Below are 21,487 nucleotides of genomic sequence, written 5' to 3' on the forward strand. Positions count from 1 at the left end.
TAGTGTCTCAGCACCCAACTCCCACTGAATTTCAACAAGAGTGAGCAAACAACCTTCCCCTGGGCTCCAGTGAAAATCCTTGGCTTAGTATCCAGTTGAGTTGCAGTTTCACACGCAGGAAACAAGCGTTTTTTGAGGTCTTTTAAGGTATTGTTTCCAGAAACAGCAGAAGATAATTTGGGTACATAGAGAGTACTGAAAATCTGTCAGCAAAATATGTTAGTTTGATAAAGATAGTCAGGATTATTGAGTACAATAAACCTTTCTAAATCCAAGCCATAAAGAAAATATATAATCATTTACACGTGCCAAGATACAATTTGATTGCTTCCCAGATAACACTGCATTTAGGCTTTTATTTAACTTGAGGGTACTGTAAAAGCAAAACCAGTTCACTTTTATGACATTTGCCCTACTGTATGTTAGTAGGAGAGGTAGGGATTTTTCAGAGACATTGCTGGCAATGTCACAAGACATGCACCCCAAAAGCTTAGTGGTGGTGCCAGCAAGCATATGGAATCTCTGTCAGAATCAGCAATCTACATATAACTATCTTCAACTGCAAGATGTAAAGTATTCCAGAATGGTTCTATGACCTTATAAAAATGACACTTCACAGAGGTCACAGTTCTACACTGTCTCCTGAAGATTTTCACAAATGTGTTGAATTGCTGAAGTGTCTCACAGCCTGGGAGTCTCAAAGCTCCCCTCTGGATGGTTATGGGACCAGGGTGTGATGTTTTACACCCAGCCTTCCAGGAACCTCCCAGAGAATGCTGCTGTGCAGTCCTGATCTCCCAGTGTTAGTGTCCAGAACAAATTCTAGTTACAGCTACTATGTATACTGCACTTCTTTTTGGCTTCTCTTTTTATTTAATGAGGTGATGAAGAACAGTTGGGGCTGTATATCCAGATGCTTTTGGAAATAACCATCCCAGTGCTTTGGGAACTACTGGCTTCAGAGGCTTGGTTTGTGTTTTCACATCATCTCTCTGCTACTCTGTGTTACAGTTATTGCACCTTCACAGTATTAAAAAGAAGTATTGGTTTTATTGTGCTTCTTTTAAAAACCAGTACAGTTAAAAACAACCAAACTTAGAGAAGTTGGTTATATAAAAATATACATGTAACAACTCACATTATACAGTAAAAAAGAAAGCACCTGTGTGGAAAGCTTCCCCCCTTTTTTGGAAGGAGAGCTGTCTTTAGAGTTGCTTCAGTAACATGTACTTCTAGGTATAAACGCACAAACCCAGAACTTCAGCCACAAGAATCTGTCCTCTTAGTGGCAGAGGAGACAGAAGGCCCAGAGGGCTGATATGTCTCATTCTTTCTCCATCACAGAGCTGCTGCCATTCACACTGTGTGAACAAGAGCAGGGCTGGGGTAAAGTGTGAAAAGCAGGAGGTAAATCATGCTCCATGTGGCACAATTCCTCCCAGGAAGCAGCAAGGCCAAGGGCCCACAAACAGTTGTACATTACCCTGTTGTGGAAGGAGCAGCTGTCAGGCTGGACTCTGCATCCCTGGCTGGGAATGCCAGGGCCAGGGACAAGACCACCTGTGCATTTGCACATGGAAGCAGGAGCCAGGGGGCTGCTGGACACTCCTGCAGCAGCACTGACCCAAACGGCACACAGAAACTGTGTGGAGACAAAGCTGGTATCAAACTCTTCTCTGGGTAGGAAGGAGGCTCAAAGGGTTACCTCTAAACCATAACATGCTATTAGAAAAGACAAATAAATAACTTAAGTCTGTTTAAACATTAGGGTTCTAATCCTAGGTGCATTTCACCATGGTAAAAGTGGGTATTTGAAGAAAATACTTGGCTATTAAAGATCTTTGCAATGTTTTTAGAAGTGCTTTTTCCATGTCAGGCTCTAACCTATTCAGAAAAGTAACCTTCTTAATTTTTTCAAAAATAAAACTGTAGTAACTATATACTGTATTTAACCATGTGAAAGGAGTAAAAAGCTATTTCTATGTGATTTCTGAGGTAATAAGCTGGCATGTTACAAATAATATTAACGCAAGTCATTCAGTTGTGAGTGTCCCTTGCCCATCTTCCCTCCAGGAGGGGAGGGACATGGTGATTTCAGTGAAGTGGAGAAAAGATGTGTGACACACTTGTATCATAGCTCATCATGGTTTCTCGTGAGGTCCTCCCCATAATTAGTAGCTTGACTTCCAACAAACATATTCCAGTTGTCTAGAACTTCCTCTTTTGTTAGTTTTTGATCCTGGTAGAAGAAAAAAAAAAAACCTCTGTAAGAATATTTTCAGAACTGAGTCAAAGACACACCAGCACAGACTTGCAAGAGCCCTGGGAAACAGTTCTTCACAGCAATCATTTGTAGCTGTCACAGTGGGTGAAATTTGGACCTCAGTCAGTGAAAGACAGAAGTCCCACAGGCTTCAGGTAGGTCAAACTGCAAACTGAAAGTCCTCTGTAATGCCAAGCAGTAGAAACAGTAGGCTAACAGTAGGTTAACAGTGGATTACCTGGTACACCGTTTTGCCCTGTGGTTTGGTTCATCTTCCTGACTGTAAAAACAAAAATCCTCTGGTGCACTTTGTGGGAGGTGGTTGCTTATGTTAGCAGTTTACACTTTCTGTGTTCAGAGTATTTTGGCTTTCAGGTTCCAGCTTTGCTTGCATGACCCTTTTGAAGATCATCTGGAATATACTGTCCCTCATCAGAGCCAGTGTTTAAGTGAAAGGTGTGTGCTTGAATATAGAACTGAGAGTGGTTTTGCTACCCCTACATTTGAGTACAAGGGGTATCTAAATGTAACTTTATTTTCCTATTTTAGTCTATATTAACATGCAAAAGTAATGACCACTCTTAAAGGAAAAAAAAGAGTATTTTTGCTGTGTTGAAATGTCCAGGTTTAAGATGATAGCTTCTCATCAAACCTAATGAAAGCCAGGAAACCCCCAGAGCTGATAAACTGTATTTTAATACTTGTAACTCTAACACTATCAACTGACACTGGCATGGAAACATTAATCCACTTGCAATTCTAGCCTCTAAAGAAAAGTTATTAGAAATAAATTCTTGCAAGCTGGTATTTTAAAAAACCCACAAGACCTGGTATAACTTCTTTAAAAACAATACTGGAACACTACATACCTTGTCTACATCAGATTCATAGACTAAGTGCCTGGCTTCAGCTAGTGCATGGTCATAGTCCTGGGGGAGGATCCAGTGCTGGATCTCATCTTTGTCCATCTTTCCATCCTTGTTGAGATCACGAAAATCTGAGAACTGCTCACGCTCTGTAATCACCCAGTTGGGCTCTGGTCCACCCTCTTCATTTGCAAACATATCAGCTGGAGAGGAAATAAAGGTCTTACTTGAGTCCTATTTACTTTGCAAATTAAGCACAAACTGAAGATATTTTCACAGTGCTCAGCAGAGGGGACTGAACTTTTCACTCTTTGCACAGTGTCTCTGTACAGAAAAAGAAATGTGGGGTGTAGATAGAGTAGCTATATCTTCTCTCAGGCCTATTTCTTCACTGCTGGGGATTGTGCCCATTCTCACAGCACCCCCTATCATACCTGTGCACTTCTGGTGGGGCTAACAGGAAAGCTCAAAGGCATCATCTGAATTTCAGAATCAACAAAATTCTCTAAGGATCTTTGGTTGAACAGCAGTCTTAAGCTTTAGTGCTAGGCTTAGTCACATGGGGAGAAAAGAACTCAGCCATTTTATCTTGTCCCTGCCAGCAAATGTCTTTGAGGATAAGATCAGACTCCAGCCAGCAGTGATTACAGGATAAAAGGCACAGGGGAATTTAGGCAAACAAAAATTGCTAAATGGAACTTTTCATGCATTTGTTCTGCTTTTAGAGAAGTCTGTGTGAGAGACATTCAGCTTAGCAGATCAGTTCTCTTTTAACCATGCAGTGCTGCAGCACATTCCAGCAGAAGACACTCTTCCAGGAAGACAGAGCTGGAGAAGTCACGAGTCATGGTGCATTGTGTGAGGAGCCACAGGCACAGTGCACTTGTCACACACTGGTACCTGGGGAGGGAGCACTGTTTGTGACAGGCTGCAGAGATTACACACACGAGCTGCTCTGCACATCACTTCTGTGCTACATTTTGGGAGCATTGGTAGGACCAGACCACGGTGGCAGCTGCTTTCTGCATAAACACAGGAGAGCAGCAGTGATTATTAAAACCAACTGACTTCTAAATGTGCTTTCCATCACAGGCCTTTCCAAATAATGAGTGGTGTGTCTGTGTCATTCTTCTGGTCACTGTGGCCAATTCTTTCCAACTCATCTTATTCCTCAAGCCTTCCACTTTTCTATTTAGAATTAAAGCCTGCTTTGTGATACTACTCCTCTCCTCTCCTCTCTCTTTGGTTTTCAGGGATGTTCTAAGGAAAAGTGTACTCACATGGATGGTGTGAGGGTCAGAGCTGGCTGGTATCTGTGGGAACCATAAATGCTGAATTCAAAGGCAGGAGTAACTCCCCTGACCCTGCAGTGAGTGTGTACACTGGGCTGAGGTTCTCCATTGTCGCTGTCCCCAGTGTCCCTGAAATACTCTGTTACCTGCCCATGCACAGTGACAGTTTAGCTCTCTCTGCTCAACATTGTTATAGGCACTTTGCTCCGCTGCTTGCGTAAATCTAAACCAAATTGTGCAAAAAACAAAACGGGAGGAAAAAAGGGAAAGGAGGGTGGGATCATTCTATAAGCTTCAGCAAATCTCCCCAACAAATATTCCATCTAGAAAATGAAATTTTTGGACTTGTTTTTGTTGCTCCTTATAAACTACCAAAGAAGGGATTTAGTTTTCTGTTAGCTTCTTAATCCCAACTTCATCAAAATTTCAAAAAATTACATCTGAAAAAGGAAAGTAGGAATATTTTAAGCATAGTTTTCTCAACTCAGGAAGATAACTTCAGACAACACATTCACTTTCTTTTTTCATTTTTTAAAGTGCAAATTATATTGTTTATTTGAAGCAACTGACATGTCCTGTCAATTTGATTTTTATCATCCTTGCCAATGTGGGGTGATCGTGACTAGAACATTCTATGTTCCTATCTATAGAAGACAAGAAAAACCAGCATTCACATGGTAACAAATGTTGACAATTACCTTATAATTATATGTAGGTAATGTCACTGAATGAACTGAAATTACTGTGGAAATTATGCTGCTCTGTTATTTCAGTCATAGATGAATAGCATTCACTTTCTGGGCTAAATATAATTTACAAGGAACAGAACCCCCTGCCATTAATTAGCGTGTGTATATTGTTCCTGATTCTATGTGAAGTGATCTTTATAGCACCACTAGAAACAGAAAGCTTCATCCAACTTTGCACTAATGCCTTCTTAGTGCTACTTTCTGGATTTAAAACTCATCAAAATATAATGGTATCATCAGTACAAAAGTATGGGCTTTACTTACTAATTAAACTAGGGAAAAAAACGTAGTAGGAACAAGGTGAACTTTCTCTTTTTGCAATGGTTGCTTCCCAGGTGTTTTGGATATTTGAGAACCATCCAAAACTATTTATTTGGGAAAAGACTAATTTATTTTCTGACCCTCCTGCATTTCTAAACAACGCCTTCAAACAGCAGTTGATATGGTGCAATATACAAAGAATACCCCTGCCATGAAGAATATTATTCCAGATTCTCTTCTTTTGTTCTCATATAACTCTTAGCTGAGTTAAATAAGAACAAGAGGAGAATTTTGTGCTGTGAAGCATGAGGAACTCTTCCTGGTCGTGTTGCTATCTGCCTAAAATGAAACTAAACTTTCTGGGTTGGATGGTTGGTATAAAACAGTTGAACTGTTTGCTCTAGGTTGTTAATGCTGCTGCAAATTTGAGAGAAGATGGAAAAATGGGCTGGAGATTATACAAGAAACAAGTAACAACACTTACCAATGTACTCATCTTGATCCACAAAACCATCCTTGTTTTTGTCTATGTCTTCTAAGGTTTCCTGGAAAACAATTTTGCATGAAAATAATCAAAAAAAACCCTGAGAGCTCTGACTACCTGCCTTTGACAATTCAGTGTTCTGAGGCCTTGACCTGCCCCTGTACACAAGTGAATGTAGTTTCACTGAATCCAGTGGGACTGTTGTTTACACAATGAATATACAAATATCCTTTCATGTTGAAAAAAAATCACCTGTATGAATGAACTGCTTATGTTAGGGGCAGATACCAGCTTGCATGAAACACTCAGCTGCTGCATGTCAGCACACCCTCCCTTTTATTTTGGTTTAAATCTGTGCCCCAAGATTGTTTCTTGATTCCCTTTAGGAGCTGTCTAAGCGCACTTAAAAGGTCTTTGTTATGCTGAGACTCCTAAACCAAGTGAGTATCATGAAAGGCACCCCCTTCTGTTCCCCATTTAGCTATTATGTGTGTGTCTCTCTCTAAACCCTTCCTGGAAAGGTGAGAGAAGCCTTCAAAGTTCAACCATGAAAGTAGAAACAATGGCACTGATTTTGCTTTGCTTACTAGGACAACAATGTTTTTCATGTGCTCAAACTCCTCTGGGTGCAGGAAAGCAGTGAACTCCTCATGAGTGGCAGCCAAGTCTCCATCCAGATCTGCAGTTTTGAATCGTCTTTCATCTCTGGGCAGCATTTTCTTAAAACTGTGCTGATCAGTTGCATCTTGGAATTCTTCTGGATTTTCTGCAAAGGAATCAAGATGATCTCAGAGGTGTTTTCCTTTAAAACATACTAGCAAAACAAAGCAGTTTGGTCTAGAAATAAAAAGGTTTATTGCCAAAATAGCTGTTGTTCTAAATGGAAATTCTCTTTCCCGTGAGGTTTTAAATTTAGGGGTCAAACACTTGGTTTGATTTTTAAAGGTGACAGTAGTAGGAGTTAAATTTCTGAGCAAGCCTTCTGTTGCAATCCAGAATAATAGATTTTGCAGTATTGTAGATTATCCCTCACAGATTGTTTTTATCTGCCTTTACAAGCACCACTGAGGCAATATTTGGGGTAGACTTCATTCACAGAAGTTTTCTTCTTCTTTAGGAATCAATATGATCCACACAACTTTTCAGTTTCAAGAAGAGCCAACCAAGGAAACATGGTTTCAGAAGGTGGCAGACTGACTGAAATTATCTCAGCACTACGCCTCTGCTACAGGGAACCTAACAATTATTTTCAGTTTGAAACAATGGCACTTCTTCAGAGTGTTCAGTGGCATAAAAGGAATAGTATTTGATATAATTTTTTTTAATAGGATCATTAAACTGACTTTAAAAATGAAAAATACTCATAACAATTTCACAATTCATGTGTTGAGAGACAAACACAGGTGAAAAAGACTGGGCCAGGAATTACAAATGGGAATTTTAAGTATCCATTGACACAAGCTCACCATTCTGCTCCAAATCTTGGGGCTTGGAGGGAGCAAAGACAACGGACTGAGAAGGGTTCCAGGGATAATTCTGCAGGGACTGCGTGTCAAATATTTCCTTTCATAAATGTAACAAACTCCATTTAAATCTAAGGTAGACTTTGGAATTATTACTGCTACAGGAAGCTTGCTCTAGAAACTGCCTCTGTGGAAGGTAAATATTGTTTTCTCATTTCCAGTAAGTATAAATGGTCAATTAATACTGATTTGTTGCTCTGTCAGTATTGCCCTTTAGCTTAAGTGATCTCTTCTCCTCCTCTTCCTTCATTAACTTATAAAAGCAAAGGGAACATATAGGGGGGTGGGGGGAATTCAGGTATATTTTTTAATAAATGTTTCTTTTGCCTGATTTGTTAAGGATTTTCATTTGCTGTTGATCACAGTCTGAAGCATGTTATTCTGCAAGAATGATTTTAATCAATAACTTTGCTATAGCTTAGACACAGACTAAATTTTTAACATCTAGACTTAGGATTTTAGAAGCTAAATTCACAAATACAGTTAATTAGACAATATATTATTTTTTAATTAAAGTACCCTTTTCAATGTTAAAAAATAATGTATTTCTAACTGGATGAGGCTTTAATTCAGCTGTGTCAGTATATTTAATGATACCTCTTCAAAACCTTCTGTGTGCTGGTGACCCATGTGCAAAGGGCTGCAATAAATAACTAAAAAGTGCTTTTGACCTCTGAGCATCTATAAAATTTAATGTGAGCTTCAAGAGTCCTAAATGTGACAACAACCTCCAGCTGACTGCAAGGCAAGAAATCATATTTTATTATCTCAAAAATCCTTGATCACACAATCTGTTCTCTTACCTAGATAATAACCATATGTGGCTTGTTTGTATTCTTCCCAGGCAATTTTATCATCCTTGTTTAGATCATAGTCTTTCCAAACTTTGGCCACATTTTCATAGATGTAGCGTTTCTGTACTCGTTTAATCCAGGTTTTTAATTCCTCTGTTGTGATATAGCCGTCTTTGTCATCATCTATTCTATCCACAATCTTCCTGTAAAAAGAGATCAGCATCTTTAGGAGCTGGCAGAAAACCAAACTGCATGTCAGGCCAATTTTAATAATCTGTATCTGGCCCTTGATTTTCCACAAAAATGGAGTGCCCCAAACTCCTAAAGCTGTCCTACTGTTTAAGGCTTTCCTGCATTTTACACATCATCTTGAGGAATGTGTCTCTATTTGTTATTCAGCATTGCAATGAATAACTCAAAGGGAACTTGCACAACCAAAATTAGTGAGCAGAGAATACCTGGCTTTCTTTTTCTTAGGCTGTGCCTCCTGTCTTAGGGGCATCTGTTCTTCACTGCCTACAGCGAGTGGCCATGCTGCTCAGAGCAGGAGACAGCAACTTCACTTCAGGACAAAGCCTGTACTCAAACTTGCTGGGGCAACCAGGGCAAAAGTCCAGGACTTGGTGGACACCTGCAGTCTCTCCTTTGGCTCTCCAGCAGGCTGACACCAGGGTGAAGTGAGTATATGAGTGTGTAATGCTGGGGATGTACACCAGGTACCATCTCCCCTTCCATGCCTGTTCCTCCACTTGTTTCTTTCCTTTCATTCCTAATGGAAACCAGTATTGCTGGTGTTGCCAGGAATGCCTGTTACTCACTAAAGCAGTATCAAGTCTACAGCAGGTCTCCAGCCATTGCTGGCAGCTGGGCTATAAACCTCTGTCCAGTGTAAAGCTGCCAGCACTGTTGGAATCAGCAGGAGTGAAACATTCTGCACACAGCTGCAGTTCAAAAAAAAAAAAAAAGACAATGCTCTCTCTACCATTTATGTTCTCTGCAACTAATCTCTCTGCAATTGATAAACTCCACCATTTTGGGGCTGAGCTTGTAAAACTGCCTTCTGTGCCTGCTCTTGGAATTGAGCACATCCACCTTGGCTCTCTGGCACATCCAGACTGGCTCTGGGCACATCAGCACCCTTCACCCTGCCCAAGAGGTGCAGGGGCAGCCTGCCTGCAGTCCTTGTGCCTCATCCAGTGGCCAGCTCATGCCATGCCTATGGACGTGCCATTGGAATGCAGGGGGAAGAGCAGGAGCTGACTTGTCTAAATCTTGACTTGACACTCAACAGGTGAGCTCCCTAAACCTCAGGGGAAAAGATCTGCACTTCTAAACATTCTTTTTAATTCCACATCTTGGTTCTTTACAAAGAAACCACATTTGGCCAACTGGAACTGCCCAAGTAGTGAAGCAATGTCTCTGCCCAAGCCTTAGTTACAAAAGTGGATGCTGAAATAGCAGCAGCAACTTCTGCTAAACTTCCAGCAATCTTATGTGAGTCTGATAGTATCAGACTGAATTTATGAACATGCTGTTTCTGAGTTATGGGGTAAAAAAAGGGCTGCTGAATTTCCTTTCTGAATTAGTGAAGTGTGGATTAACTGACTAGAAAACCTTTTCTCTTCTGTATCCACTGGTTGCCAGTGGTCTCTTTCCCTGCATGATGGACTCTATTTGTCACCAGATTTTCCCCACAATGAATTTAATTTCATTTGTTTAACTGGTGTTTTTTTCTACCATTAAGGTATTAGAAGATTATGCTGGTCGCTCTTGGCAATGTGCAACGTGAAAGAAGTCAGGACTGTGTAACAGAAAATGTTTCATGCCTTCTCCTTTTCACCTCTTTTTATAGGTCCATGTGCACTATTCCACCCCACTTCTCAGGTGAAGATGAGAACAATAAAACAGTCCTGTCTACAGGCTCCCAAAGACACAGGTAAAAAGCTGTTTTGTGGACTGTGGACCTGACTTTTTACTGTTATTACTGGGATGACCAATGTGCTGCCACGTTTCCTAAGCAAGGTAAAATGCCTTACAAATAGAGCAGCATGCACTCTAGTTAGAGCAGCAGACTGTATGTTTGTTTTCTCCCAGTAATCATTTAAAAATCACTTTTAAGAAGCATATGACTATTAAGGCACAAGATGTTTTTTAAATCCTCTCTTTACCTCCCAGTGTGCTGCTATCCAAAATTACAAGGTCGGGGAATGCTGGAAGTTATGAAACTTTCCCAAAGGCACCCCAGGAGCCACATCCCTGATGCTGAGATGCACAGTGCTCACCTCACAATGTGTCCTCAGAGGGCCACTTCAGTCACCTCCATTTAAAAGGTAATTATTGACTGTGGCTGTACTTTAATGTGCCTGTCACCCCTCCAAAGGGCAATCAGTGAGATCAATGAAGTTAAAACTTCTTCCCTTGCTGAGTTAGCATTTGTAAAAATTGCTTAAAAACACCTGTATTGTTAAATCATATCCCTGACTGAATTATCTGTGCTAGTAAGTGCAGACCAATATTAGGAGGGCATGTCCATTTTGGTGACACAACTCATGAGAATCTAGGTCATAGTCATCTATGCTGAGAACATGGTTTCTTTTTCTCCTTCTTGAAACAATGAGGATGGAGTCGAGCATTTCTGGTAATCACTTCATCTGTTTACTCACTGAGACACGCAGTGACAGCTTTGAGAAGGATCTAGAGGTTACTCAGTGAGGTTGCAGTGCTACTGCTTATGGTAGGACTAGACAAAAAATTAGCAAGTGCCACTCCCTATGGAAGGGAAGGCAGGGGGGGAAATCTTAGTGATTCATGCAGATATTTTAAACAATCTTCTTTGTGGTAACTACATTAAAGGATCTTTCTTTAACTCCTATTAAATTTAATTCTGCTTAGTGATCTGGCTCCCTGTCGGTGTAAAGGGGGGAGAAGCAGTAAAGGAAGGCATGGTCCCTGCTCTTTGCATAAAGAGCAGTGTGGAAGTAATAGCAACTGAAACACTGTGAGTGAAGAAGTCACAAGTGGGAAGATGCTTGAAGTGGACTTGTAAACGTAGCTGTAGAGAAGGAATGGTTTAAACTCGATTGACACTGATATGGTGTGAGCAAGTGTCCCAGAGGCAGGGAGCCACAGCAGCAAAGCCCTCCAGCAGCAGGTCCACCACCCGGTACAGCAGCTCCCTCTGCGAGCCTCATTGCTGCGGGGCCAGAAAAGGCAGGAGGGAAAAACACCAAAGCATTAATTGTTCGCTGCTCCTTTGCAAAACCAGCGGGGGGGTGCGAGAGAGGTTTGACCCGCCGGCTACTGTGCGCTACAGGGTCCCACTGTGGGGTACAGGGCATCACAGTGGGGTTCAGGGCACCACTCCGGGGTAGAGGGGCCCACAGTGGGGTTCAGGGCACCACTCTGGGGTACAGGGTCCCACACTGGGATTCAGGACACTACTATGGAGAACAGGGTCCCACTGTGGGGTAGAGAGCATCACACGGATTCAGGGCGCTACTTTGGGGTACAGGGTCCTACACTGGGGCTCAGAGCACTACTATGGAGAACATGGTCCCACTGTGGCGTACAGGGCATCACACTGTTCTTCACTGCCTACAGGGAGGGGGCCGTGCTGAACACTGCAGTTCAGGGCACTGCTCTGGGGTTCAGGGCACCACTCTGGGGCACAGGGTCTCACAGTGGGGTTCAGGGCACCACTCTGGGGCGCAGGGTCCCACAGTGGGGTTCAGGGCACCACTCTGGGGCATAGGGTCTCACAGTGGGGTTCAGGGCACCACTCTGGGGCGCAGGGTCCCACAGTGGGGTTCAGGGCACCACTCTGGGGCACAGGGTCCCACAGTGGGGTTCAGGGCACCACTCTGGGGCACAGGGTCCCACAGTGGGGTTCAGGGCACCACTCTGGGGTGCAGGGTCCCACAGTGGGGTTCAGGGCACCGCTCTGGGGCGCAGGGTCCCACAGTGGGGTTCAGGGCCCCGCGGCCCCCTCGGACACTCAGGCAGCCTCAGGCCGCCTCCTCCGCCCCGGGCCCACCTCGGGCCCTCCCCCTGCCACGTCTCCCGCCCGGGCCGGGCGCTCACCCCAGGCGCTCCCGGCTCTCCTCCGGGCTGAGCTGGTCGAAGCTCCGCGCCTCCTCCTTGCCCAGGAAGGCCTCGTGGTCGTACTGGAAGCCGGGCCGGTCCTCGTGCTGCGCGGCTGCGGGCCGGGCCCGCTCCTGCCTCGCCGTGGGCTTGCCCAGCGCGCCCGCCGCCAGCAGCAGCAGCAGCGCGGGCAGCGCCTTCCGCGCCCCGCCGGCCGCCATGCCCCGCCGGCCGCGCCACGTCCGCACGGGGCCCGGGCGGCGGGGCCGGGACCGCGGGCAGCCCCGGGCTCAGCTCGCAACAGCGGCTCGGGGCTGTCCCGCCGCTGCTGCTCGTTCATCCGGAGCGCCGTGTTAATGATGGTTGCTGCTGTCATCCTAAATCGGTTGGGAAAGGACAAAAGTGTGATTTGAACACAAACAAACAAAGCCCTGCACGCTGTCCTGAGTGTTGATACCCCAAAAGTGTGAGGGGAAAAGTTGTCAGCACTCTCACAAAGGTTATTTATCGTGATGGGGTCACTGTCACCGTCACTATAAGGGAACTAAACGTGTGATCCTGAAAATGTGGGAGACAGGAAGCCCAAACCATATAGGAAAAGTTTGTTTTACGTAAAGTGAAATTTATTTTGTTGACAGTTGCAAAAGTCTCTAGGCAGAGGTAATTCATTCCTTTTCCCGGTATGATCCTTTTCCCTATGTTACACACGTCATTCACAACTCCAGAAACAGAGTGCAGAGAGGATTGTCATGATTGTCATGGAGTGCAGCACCTTGCAGGGCAATGACCCTGTTGCTAAGGGGTCCTGTGGTGAGCTGTGCTCCACCGCCGGGGCTGGTCCACCCATTGTCACTTTTCCAAATTGCAACAACTGGTTTGTCAACCCAGCCCACAGGGTGTAAAAGCCACGTCTGATGTGGCCTTTGGGTGTACCACTAACAGGGATGTGCAGGATGCTGCACCAAGCCACAGCTTCCCCTTGTGCTGTTGTTACACTGGTAGAACTCCTTTTGACCTAAACCTCACAGACAGCTGAGCTGTGCCTGCTAGAGGATTTGGTGGTAATGACCACAGAAATGTGGTGGTGGAGATTTCCACGTGTGCCTTTTGTGACTCGTGCGAAGAGTGAATGAGACCCAGGCAGGGCTAGTGCTGGTTTGCCTCAGAACCATTGGCAACAGCAGCAGATTTCAAACATTTAAGCAGTCAGATATATTGGTTTGTTAGTTAATTAGACAGAGAGGAACACTAATGCACCCCTGGAGCTCAGTCACTCGGTGGGCCGGGGCAGTCTGTCGTCTGGGGCTGTTTGTGCATCCACAGCTCAGCAACTGCTCCAGTGCTGTTTGGAGAGAGCTGTGATGTGCATGTGGCAGCTTGAAAATGGCTCAGCTGATCAGACCAGCTGTGTTTGAGTTTCCAGAGCTAGTGAGATGTAATCCTTCTGCTGCATTTGGGTTTGTTTGTTTGTTTGTTTGTTATTAAGCATCTACCTTCAAAACCAAGTTTTTGTTAACGTATTCAGGAATCTCATGTCTGTACACTAATTCAGATATTCTTATTTGCGTCTTGGTCTTGTAATATTCCCGTCTATGCCTCCTACCTCTATAATATTGTTATTAACGTTATTCCAGAGGTGGGTTTGTGCTGAGGTGCTGAATTTTATCTTACATATCCACAAGTACCAGAGTGTGCCGCTAGTTAAGAGAAAGTCATTTGGATGGGTAACAGGTGGGTTTTACTGCCCATTCACCCCATCAGTGTTGTAATCAAACATCAGCTTGATGCTTGATCTTAGCAGCAGAGGGATATGAAGTTATTTGAGGGATGTGGGAAATGAATTTCTATGTTTTGTTGTCAGAATAATTTGGAAGCACTTCTGTGAGGAGAGCTACAGTAAGAGCAATGCAGAATGGGCTAAGTGCACACACGGTTGTTCACTGGAAAGCCTCCAGACACTGGGAAGTTTTGCCTCAGGGGTATGGGTTCTGCCCGTTGGAACATTTTAATTTTGCCCCATGTTTGGGTTCCAGTGAGAATGAGCCCTGAAATGCAGTGGTCTTATGAAAGATGGGAAATCATGAGTGTCCTGATCCCTCCAGACTTGGTTCGGGACCACTGGTAATAACAACAAAGATTTGATTGATCCAATATGACTTTTTGTGGAAAAGGAATGATATTGCTATTACTTGTCCTTAGAGGGCTGAAGTCTGAGATGGTAATGCTGAGAATAGGCTGCACATTCAGTCAGAACAGTTGTTGATCTGGTCAGTCTTAGCATTGCCAGATCTTTGTATCACTCAGATTAACATTTACAGATTTTGCTGCTGGGCTGTCGTGACCTTGAACTCTCATTTCTCTGTGAAGACATGCCTTCAGCTCCTTTTATCCAATTCACAAAATGGTAGTTTTCTCTTAAGTCCTTTATCCACAATGCCCGTTTCTTAAAATATTTGTATTTTCAGGTTTAGAGATATTACTTCTAACATCTCTGAGCGAAACTTACTGTTCTTGAATGATTAATTAGTTTTAGAGTCTGTGGGGCCATTTTCACCATCCCCACTTCTTCCAATAATGCATCTGAATTTGATACACATAAGGTTTCTTTGAAAAATTGCAAAATACCAGGTCTGCAACATCAACAATGTTTTTTAGCAATACATTTATGGAGGAGCAGGCATGCTGGGTAGTTCATAAGCTTTTAATGAAACGCTGGCAAGATATTAGGGTTTTATGGGCTGGAAAACAGTGCAAATCAAAGAGCTTTGCTTACTGTTTATAGCATTTTTCCTCTGAATCTAACAATATTTATCTCACTTTTTCCATCTTGCATTTTGCTCTTCACATATTTACTTTCCCTTTCATTGATATATTTAAAGCCAACAAACTATTTTGTATGAAATATATTCAGAGTTACAATATTCCTATCACCGTGGGTGTTCAGTCACTGGCATTAAAACCTGAGATGATTTATTTCACGTCTGTCTTTGTCTTCAGTCTGCCTTTTTCCTAATGAAGTTACACATATCTTGCATCTTTAGCCAGTGTTTGTGGACATCATTAATTGTGACTTCCCCGAGACCATGCAAATGGTCCCTAAGAGCTGCTGTGCTTTCTGACTGCCTGCTGGCTCATACCTGCTCTTGTCACACTTCTGAAGCTCTTCTCAGAGCATACCTCTATCACTATGTTTTTCTAGTTCTATCTGCTTAAATAGTCAAAATATTGGATGGCATTATAGTAGCCTGGTACTACTAGGAGATAAAAATATATGTCTGAGAGAAGCAGATGATTTCTAAGTAAACAAAAGAACTTTTTTTTTAAGAGAAGCTAGAAATAGAAAATATGACTTTTTTTCTCCTCAATTCTACTGTAGTTTGTAAATCTGGATGAATCGCATTATTTCTCTGTACATGGAAAATATGGTTGGTTTGAATGGGTATGAGAGTCATGTATGCCACCTCAAATTAAATTGTAGAAAGGTATTTTGTGCTTTTCAGAATTACATTTTACGTTCCAGTTAGCCAAATGTGGTTTACTCAAGTCATAGTGTCAGCACTATTTTTAAAGCTTTGTCTGTTCCTGAGGACACAGGACACCTACTTCAAACTTGTTGGAAAGTTTTTATTGATACCAGTAGACAGCAGCTCAAGCTGTTTGTTTACAGTGCAGCTGTATTTTGTTGGGAATGTAACAGTATCAGAATTTCAGAATGAGCTTTTAATGTCTAATTTACTTTGTATGAGTTAGCATTAGATACTCTGTATTTTTACTTTCCTCCAAATTCTGCTGGGTGTTAATTGCTCCTTTCAGCTTGGATGTACAAGTGTGGATGGACTGTAACTTTTGTCTGAGCTCCTGTGGGAAAGCATGGGGAGCACAATCAGATCCCAAACTGCAAACAGCAGCAGAAACTTTGCAGGAGAGGAAATAGGGGAACTTCCAGAGAACCACTTTGGTTAGACTTCCTTTCGGCTTGTCCTAACCAGCTGCTTCATCACAACACCAGTTGCTTCAACACAACAAAAATCTTGTCTTTTTCTTAGCATGGATGTAGTCTGCATCACTCTCTCCTCCTTCTCTTCTATTGATCTTTTTGTGCCTAGTTGCCAGAAGAAGGTTCCATGACATAATCTACCCAAAATAATCGTGGCCTTTGCAACCAAGGAAGCTGACAATCTTATTTGCTCTGTCTGATACACCCCTTCTCCTTCTCTTTGCCTTTCTCATCTGCTTATACCTCAAACTCTTTGGGAGGGATTTCTACTGTTCCTGCTGGTTGTTTTCTGCTCACTTCTACTGGTGACTTTCTGATGATTTTCTACAGAGCCTGTGCAGTGTCTCTCTTCACTGGGACATAGTCTGACTTGGTCCTTAAGGTGTCAATAAACATAGTTAACAACAATTTTGGAGCACTCCAGAAGGTTTTCTCATATCAGGAATCTTTGTGATTAGTGGGTTTTTTTGAATATGTACATTTTCAAGTGTATAAAAAGATTCTTTGCTTCTGACAGCGTGAATCCGTGTGCTGTATGTGCAATTTGCCCTGATAATTACTTATGTATGGTGATAACCATAGCAACATCCCAGGTAGATAATGTCATGCAAATTACTGCAGCTCCAGGGATGGGAAATGTTAATACAAGTATGTACTTGCACCCCTGGTCTTCAACATTTTGCAATGACTTTCCCTTTCCCTCCCACAAAATATATTGGTTTAAAATTTTCTTTCCTCCCTATGATCAGGAAGTCAAAGAAAACCTCTTGCTATGTTTCTCATTGGTATTCTCATCACAGAGGGAGAAGGGAGGATGGTCCTTCAATGTTTCTGTCATGAATAATTTTGTGTGCACAGTGGAAATTCCACGGTGTATGTAGGGCATAAAAGTCTGGAGACTTGGGTACACTGCTGGGCTATGCTGTGCTTAAACCCAAGTTCCTGCATTTGCAAACACAGAGTGTGAGCACGTGGGGGTGGAATTGCAGGCACAGATGTTTGGGCTGAGGTGTAAACGTCCTCAAATCAGTTACAGAAGGTATGGGAGAGCAGCTTTGTTGCTCAAAGCAGACACTGCTGTAGCTGAATACTTATCAGGGCCCGTGTATTGTTAGTGAAATGGGGAAATAGCAAAGAAGGAGCTGGGAAAAATTATCCCTTGTTTGGTCATAAGTGAGAGCAACAAAATTAAATCTGTAGGAGAGCTGAACTGCACACACACCAGTCCTTGTGTAACTTTAGAACCCTGGATGTATGAAAGTAAGGTATGCCTCCAAATAGTAACTGGAGTATTTTGTTAAAGATAGAGAAAAAGCAGACAAGGAAATTGGTTAAGTAAAGATTTTACTTTTCTTTGGTGAAAAACGAAATTGTTGCTGAATTCATTCTTCTTTGGAGTTAAATAGTGAAAATGTGTGTTTTGTACTGTAATCTATGCTGAAGTTGCTGATTACTGAAAGCTGCACTGCCCCAGCCTTTAAATGAGAAAATACCCCGATAAAACAGAGCGGAGATTTGTGGAGAGTGACAGATAGACTGGTGCAGACAACCACAGGGACAGCTAGATCTCAGTTTGTGAGGGACATGATCCCAGAGCAGGCTGTGCTGTTCAGTGGGCCAGCACTTCATCATAAAGCACTTCATCATAGTCTTCATCATAAAAACATGGTTTGTCTCAAACAGAACCGTGGGGGAGAGTGCAAACAGAATTATTGAAGTCACAAGGAAATTTTATTTGTGCTAAAGGTAGTAGACATAGAGAGCATTAATTAACTGGAGATTAAAATACTGCTAATCTGTATCCCTTGATATCTGTACACTCTTACAGGTCTGCCTGCAAATCCCAGCTTGCAAGGTTTAATTTTTTCCCCTCTAATTTCTCTGTGATTTAACAGTTCAGCACTGCTCAGCTGTGCCAGCCTCCCAAGCAGTGCTGTTTGAAAGGTGCCCATGTTCAGGTAATCCAGTTTGTTGTCAAACCTTGCTGCAGCACCTGAAGTTATGGACAGCCCTGATTTACACTGGACTATTTCTTTCAGAGGAAACCACCTGCTAGGATGCCTACCTAAGAAAAACAAACTGCACCAGAAAGAAGTATACAAGGTCAGGTTTTTTAGTCATCAGACAGAAACTATTGAACCTAATTATCTGCAGGAGATCTTGCCTGTCTGCCTGCTTTGCATTTAATGGATATTTCTTTGTCATTTCTATTTTCAGCATGTGATTGTCTGAGAATGGCATCTCCTTAAAACTCAACTCACATCAAAAGAACAGGTGCCTTGGAATTACAGGGATACCCTGGCACATTAAATACACACTTAAAAATAAAATTTGTAGTAACTGCACTGCTAGACCTACTGAAATCCTGCCCATAGGCCAGTTTCTGAGCAGTACCAGGGTCAGAGAAAACACTTCACTGCAGTTATCCATTCCTCTTCTTCCCATGGCTAGGATGTCTTCAGGACTGAATTGACCTCCTCCTAAGTCTAGGGCATAATTTTTGTTTCCTGGTGGCTTTATTGTGAAAGTGGATCTCTCTATGGTTTTGATTTATTGCTGTTATTCACAGAGTGAGGTATGATTAACAATGTTTAAAATCAAAAAAGGCTGCAGGCAACCTGAGCAATGGTATCAGCTGTTAATGAAACTCCTAGCAATAGAACATCTTAAAAGTTCATCTCAGAATCTGCTGACATTGCAAAGCTTCCCTCAGAGCTGCAATACTGTTCCAACACAGAGGAAAAAAGTGTGCATGAGAAAAGATCTGTCTAGGTTAATGCCACATGCAGGACTAATGTTGGATTTAGTGACTCTGGTTCCCTGCTCTATTGAGGGTGCTGCTTTCCTCCACCACGTTTTTTGGTTTGCTTCTAGCTATCCACACTAAGGGAACCTGCCAGCATGTGAAACCCTGCTGTTATTAGCTAGCTGGGCAGTTTGTATTTAACAGGTGGGTATGTGTTACCAACAAGCAAAGGAAATAATAGCATCAAAGTCATATGTCACAAAGGCAAGCGTTTATCAAGTATTATTTGATGTACATAATTTTATTTACAGTATTTTCTCCTCACTTTTTCTGCCTCAGCAGTTGCTCACCTTTGCTACTTTATGACACAAAGTTCAAGGATATATTGCATTATCACAGACATCAGTGGAGAGAAACTGGCTTGCCATTAATAAAAACTGTAAAGCCAACCCTACAATAAACCCTGCTTTTGGCCATGACCTCTGCCTCCTGGATGCAGCAGTGAAACACAGCCCAGAGCTCTCACTGAACATTTTAAACCCAGGGTTAAAATCTCCCCGTGCAAAGGTCAGCTGTAGAAAGGACTCATCACAGGGCTGAGAGATGCATAAGTGCTGTAGCTGCAGAGCAGCCTGGAATGGGGATATCCAGGGGAACAGAGGAACTTGGCTCTTTCCTGGCTCTTTCATAGGACAAAGGGGTCTGTTCAATGTCCACCAAAATCAGCTGAAAGCATCTCTGTAACTTTATTTTGCCAACGATGCAAAGCAAAGCCACACAGCTTTTAGGGCAGGAAGTGCAGTTTGCTGGAAGCAATGTGAATTCCTTTTGCTCCTTTTTGCATCACTAATTTTTATTTATCACACAAAATCGTAAACTGCACATAAACTTAAATGCAGACATAATGTACATTATTGTGATAATAGAGAAGCTGTGCTCCTTTAACCAGACAGATGAAATAAAAATAGACATTGAACTAGTTCTCCTCAGTGGAATGTTCAAATTCCTTTTTTTCCCCAAATCTTTAAATTCTAACTGGTCTGTTAAGGATAAAAAAGTATAATTACACTAAAATGTGCTTTCAAAAGACAACATATCAGCTAAATTTCTTCAGACAACAGCATATGAATGTCCAAAGATTGGTTGAAAGCCTTTCACACAGGGCCTTGCACTCAGTATCTTTTCCAAGTCTTGTTGTAGATTGACTGTTTGGAATTTACAAACCATTCAAGCAGAACACACAACAACTACAGTTTTGAATGTGTATAAATAGCACTCCTGTAAGTTAGGTTAGCTGCTTAAAAATATTAATTAAGGGAAGTCTACATTTCCAGTTATTGTTTGTTTTCTACAAGGTCACAGCGCACCAGGGCTTAACCAATGACAAATACAGCCAAATTTGACAGGCAAAGCGAAAAAACCTATGGAAAAACATGTTAACTAGTGCCAGAGTTGTGGAGTACAGATTTAAATAAACTGAGTTATGAACTGAAACTGGCCATAGTATAGTTGCAAATGTCAGTAAAGCAAACAAGCTCATTCTTTGCCAGGGAAGTAGCATTGGAACACATCCTATATACATTTAAATGTAAATATGGGATTACCTTTTAGGTTGTGAGACAGAATCATACAGGCAACAAACATTACATCTTGGGTCTTCTGTGAGTGAAAACTGTTGTGTCAAATATGGCTAGATTAGTAGGGTTGATGGGCTTTATTCAAGGTTCCTAGAATTTATTTGCCAAGCATAAATAATTATTTAACAACTAATAAGGCGAGGCCAGAAATATAATAGCTTTTATGTTGAAAATAACATCAAGTGATCTGTAGACATCTGCTAAGCAGGCCAAATGTGGTCTATGTGCTGTATGTTTTGCCTCACTGCCTCAAAATAACAAGCAGTGCTTATATTTGGAGGGGCAGTTTTCCTTGTTGAAGTGGAAAAAAAATGTTCTGATAGAAAATCATTTGCGCTGTTAGGATCAAACGTGTGATGAACATTAAATAGCCCTACAAATTTAAATAATGCTCCATGTTGAGATTTCAGCTTTGCAAATGCTCATTTCCTGATGTAAGCTTACTGTTGTTTGGAGAGAAACAAAAGTTCTTTCTTGTTAGAAAGAAAACAAAGTATCATGCAGTATATTCTGGCTCTTAGCTGTCAGCTTTCTGGGGCCCAGTAAGTGTGGGAGCTCCAGTGATTTAATTTTTTCCATAACGACCAGAAGAGTGAGGGAATCCTTAGAAAAGCCACAGTGTTAAGAAAGCCTGAAAAAGTTCCAAGTAGCAAAGACCCTTTCCAAGCAGATACTGGCTGCTGCCTTGCAGGGACCTGCATTGTGTGTGTAAGTGTTTGGGTGCTGTGGATGCCAGAACAGAAACTGTGCTTCCTTTCCTTGAGAGCACCACTGCTGGCATGGCCTCTTTGCTTT

The 21,487-nt window shown here is 42.3% G+C and overlaps 1 protein-coding gene across 1 annotated transcript; it reads right to left on the reverse strand.

Annotated features, from left to right (window-relative positions):
- Positions 1-298: 298 nt before the first annotated feature.
- RCN1 (reticulocalbin 1) lies at positions 299-12,539 on the reverse strand. Its single transcript, XM_041423302.1, has 6 exons — positions 12,313-12,539; positions 8,242-8,435; positions 6,503-6,681; positions 5,916-5,976; positions 3,133-3,332; positions 299-2,239 (listed from the first exon to the last, which is right to left on the reverse strand). The coding sequence occupies exons 1-6, from the start codon at positions 12,531-12,533 to the stop codon at positions 2,132-2,134; spliced, it is 963 nt and encodes a 320-aa protein (XP_041279236.1). The 5' UTR covers positions 12,534-12,539; the 3' UTR covers positions 299-2,131.
- Between the last annotated feature and the right edge of the window lie 8,948 nt (positions 12,540-21,487).

This window comes from Onychostruthus taczanowskii, unplaced genomic scaffold (assembly GCF_017590055.1).
Source record: "Onychostruthus taczanowskii isolate IOZ18803 unplaced genomic scaffold, ASM1759005v1 scaffold76, whole genome shotgun sequence".
Lineage (NCBI taxonomy): Eukaryota > Metazoa > Chordata > Aves > Passeriformes > Passeridae > Onychostruthus > Onychostruthus taczanowskii.

Coding starts and splice junctions, on each gene's coding strand:
- RCN1 (XM_041423302.1), bottom strand. CDS start 12,533: ATGGCGGCCGGCGGGGCGCGGAAGGCGCTGCCCGCGCTGCTGCTGCTG. Junction 5,977..6,502: donor TGAAAAACATTGTTGTCCTA/GTAAGCAAAGCA, acceptor ATTGTTTTCCAG/GAAACCTTAGAAGACATAGA. Junction 2,240..3,132: donor ATGAATCTGATGTAGACAAG/GTATGTAGTGTT, acceptor TTCTTCTACCAG/GATCAAAAACTAACAAAAGA.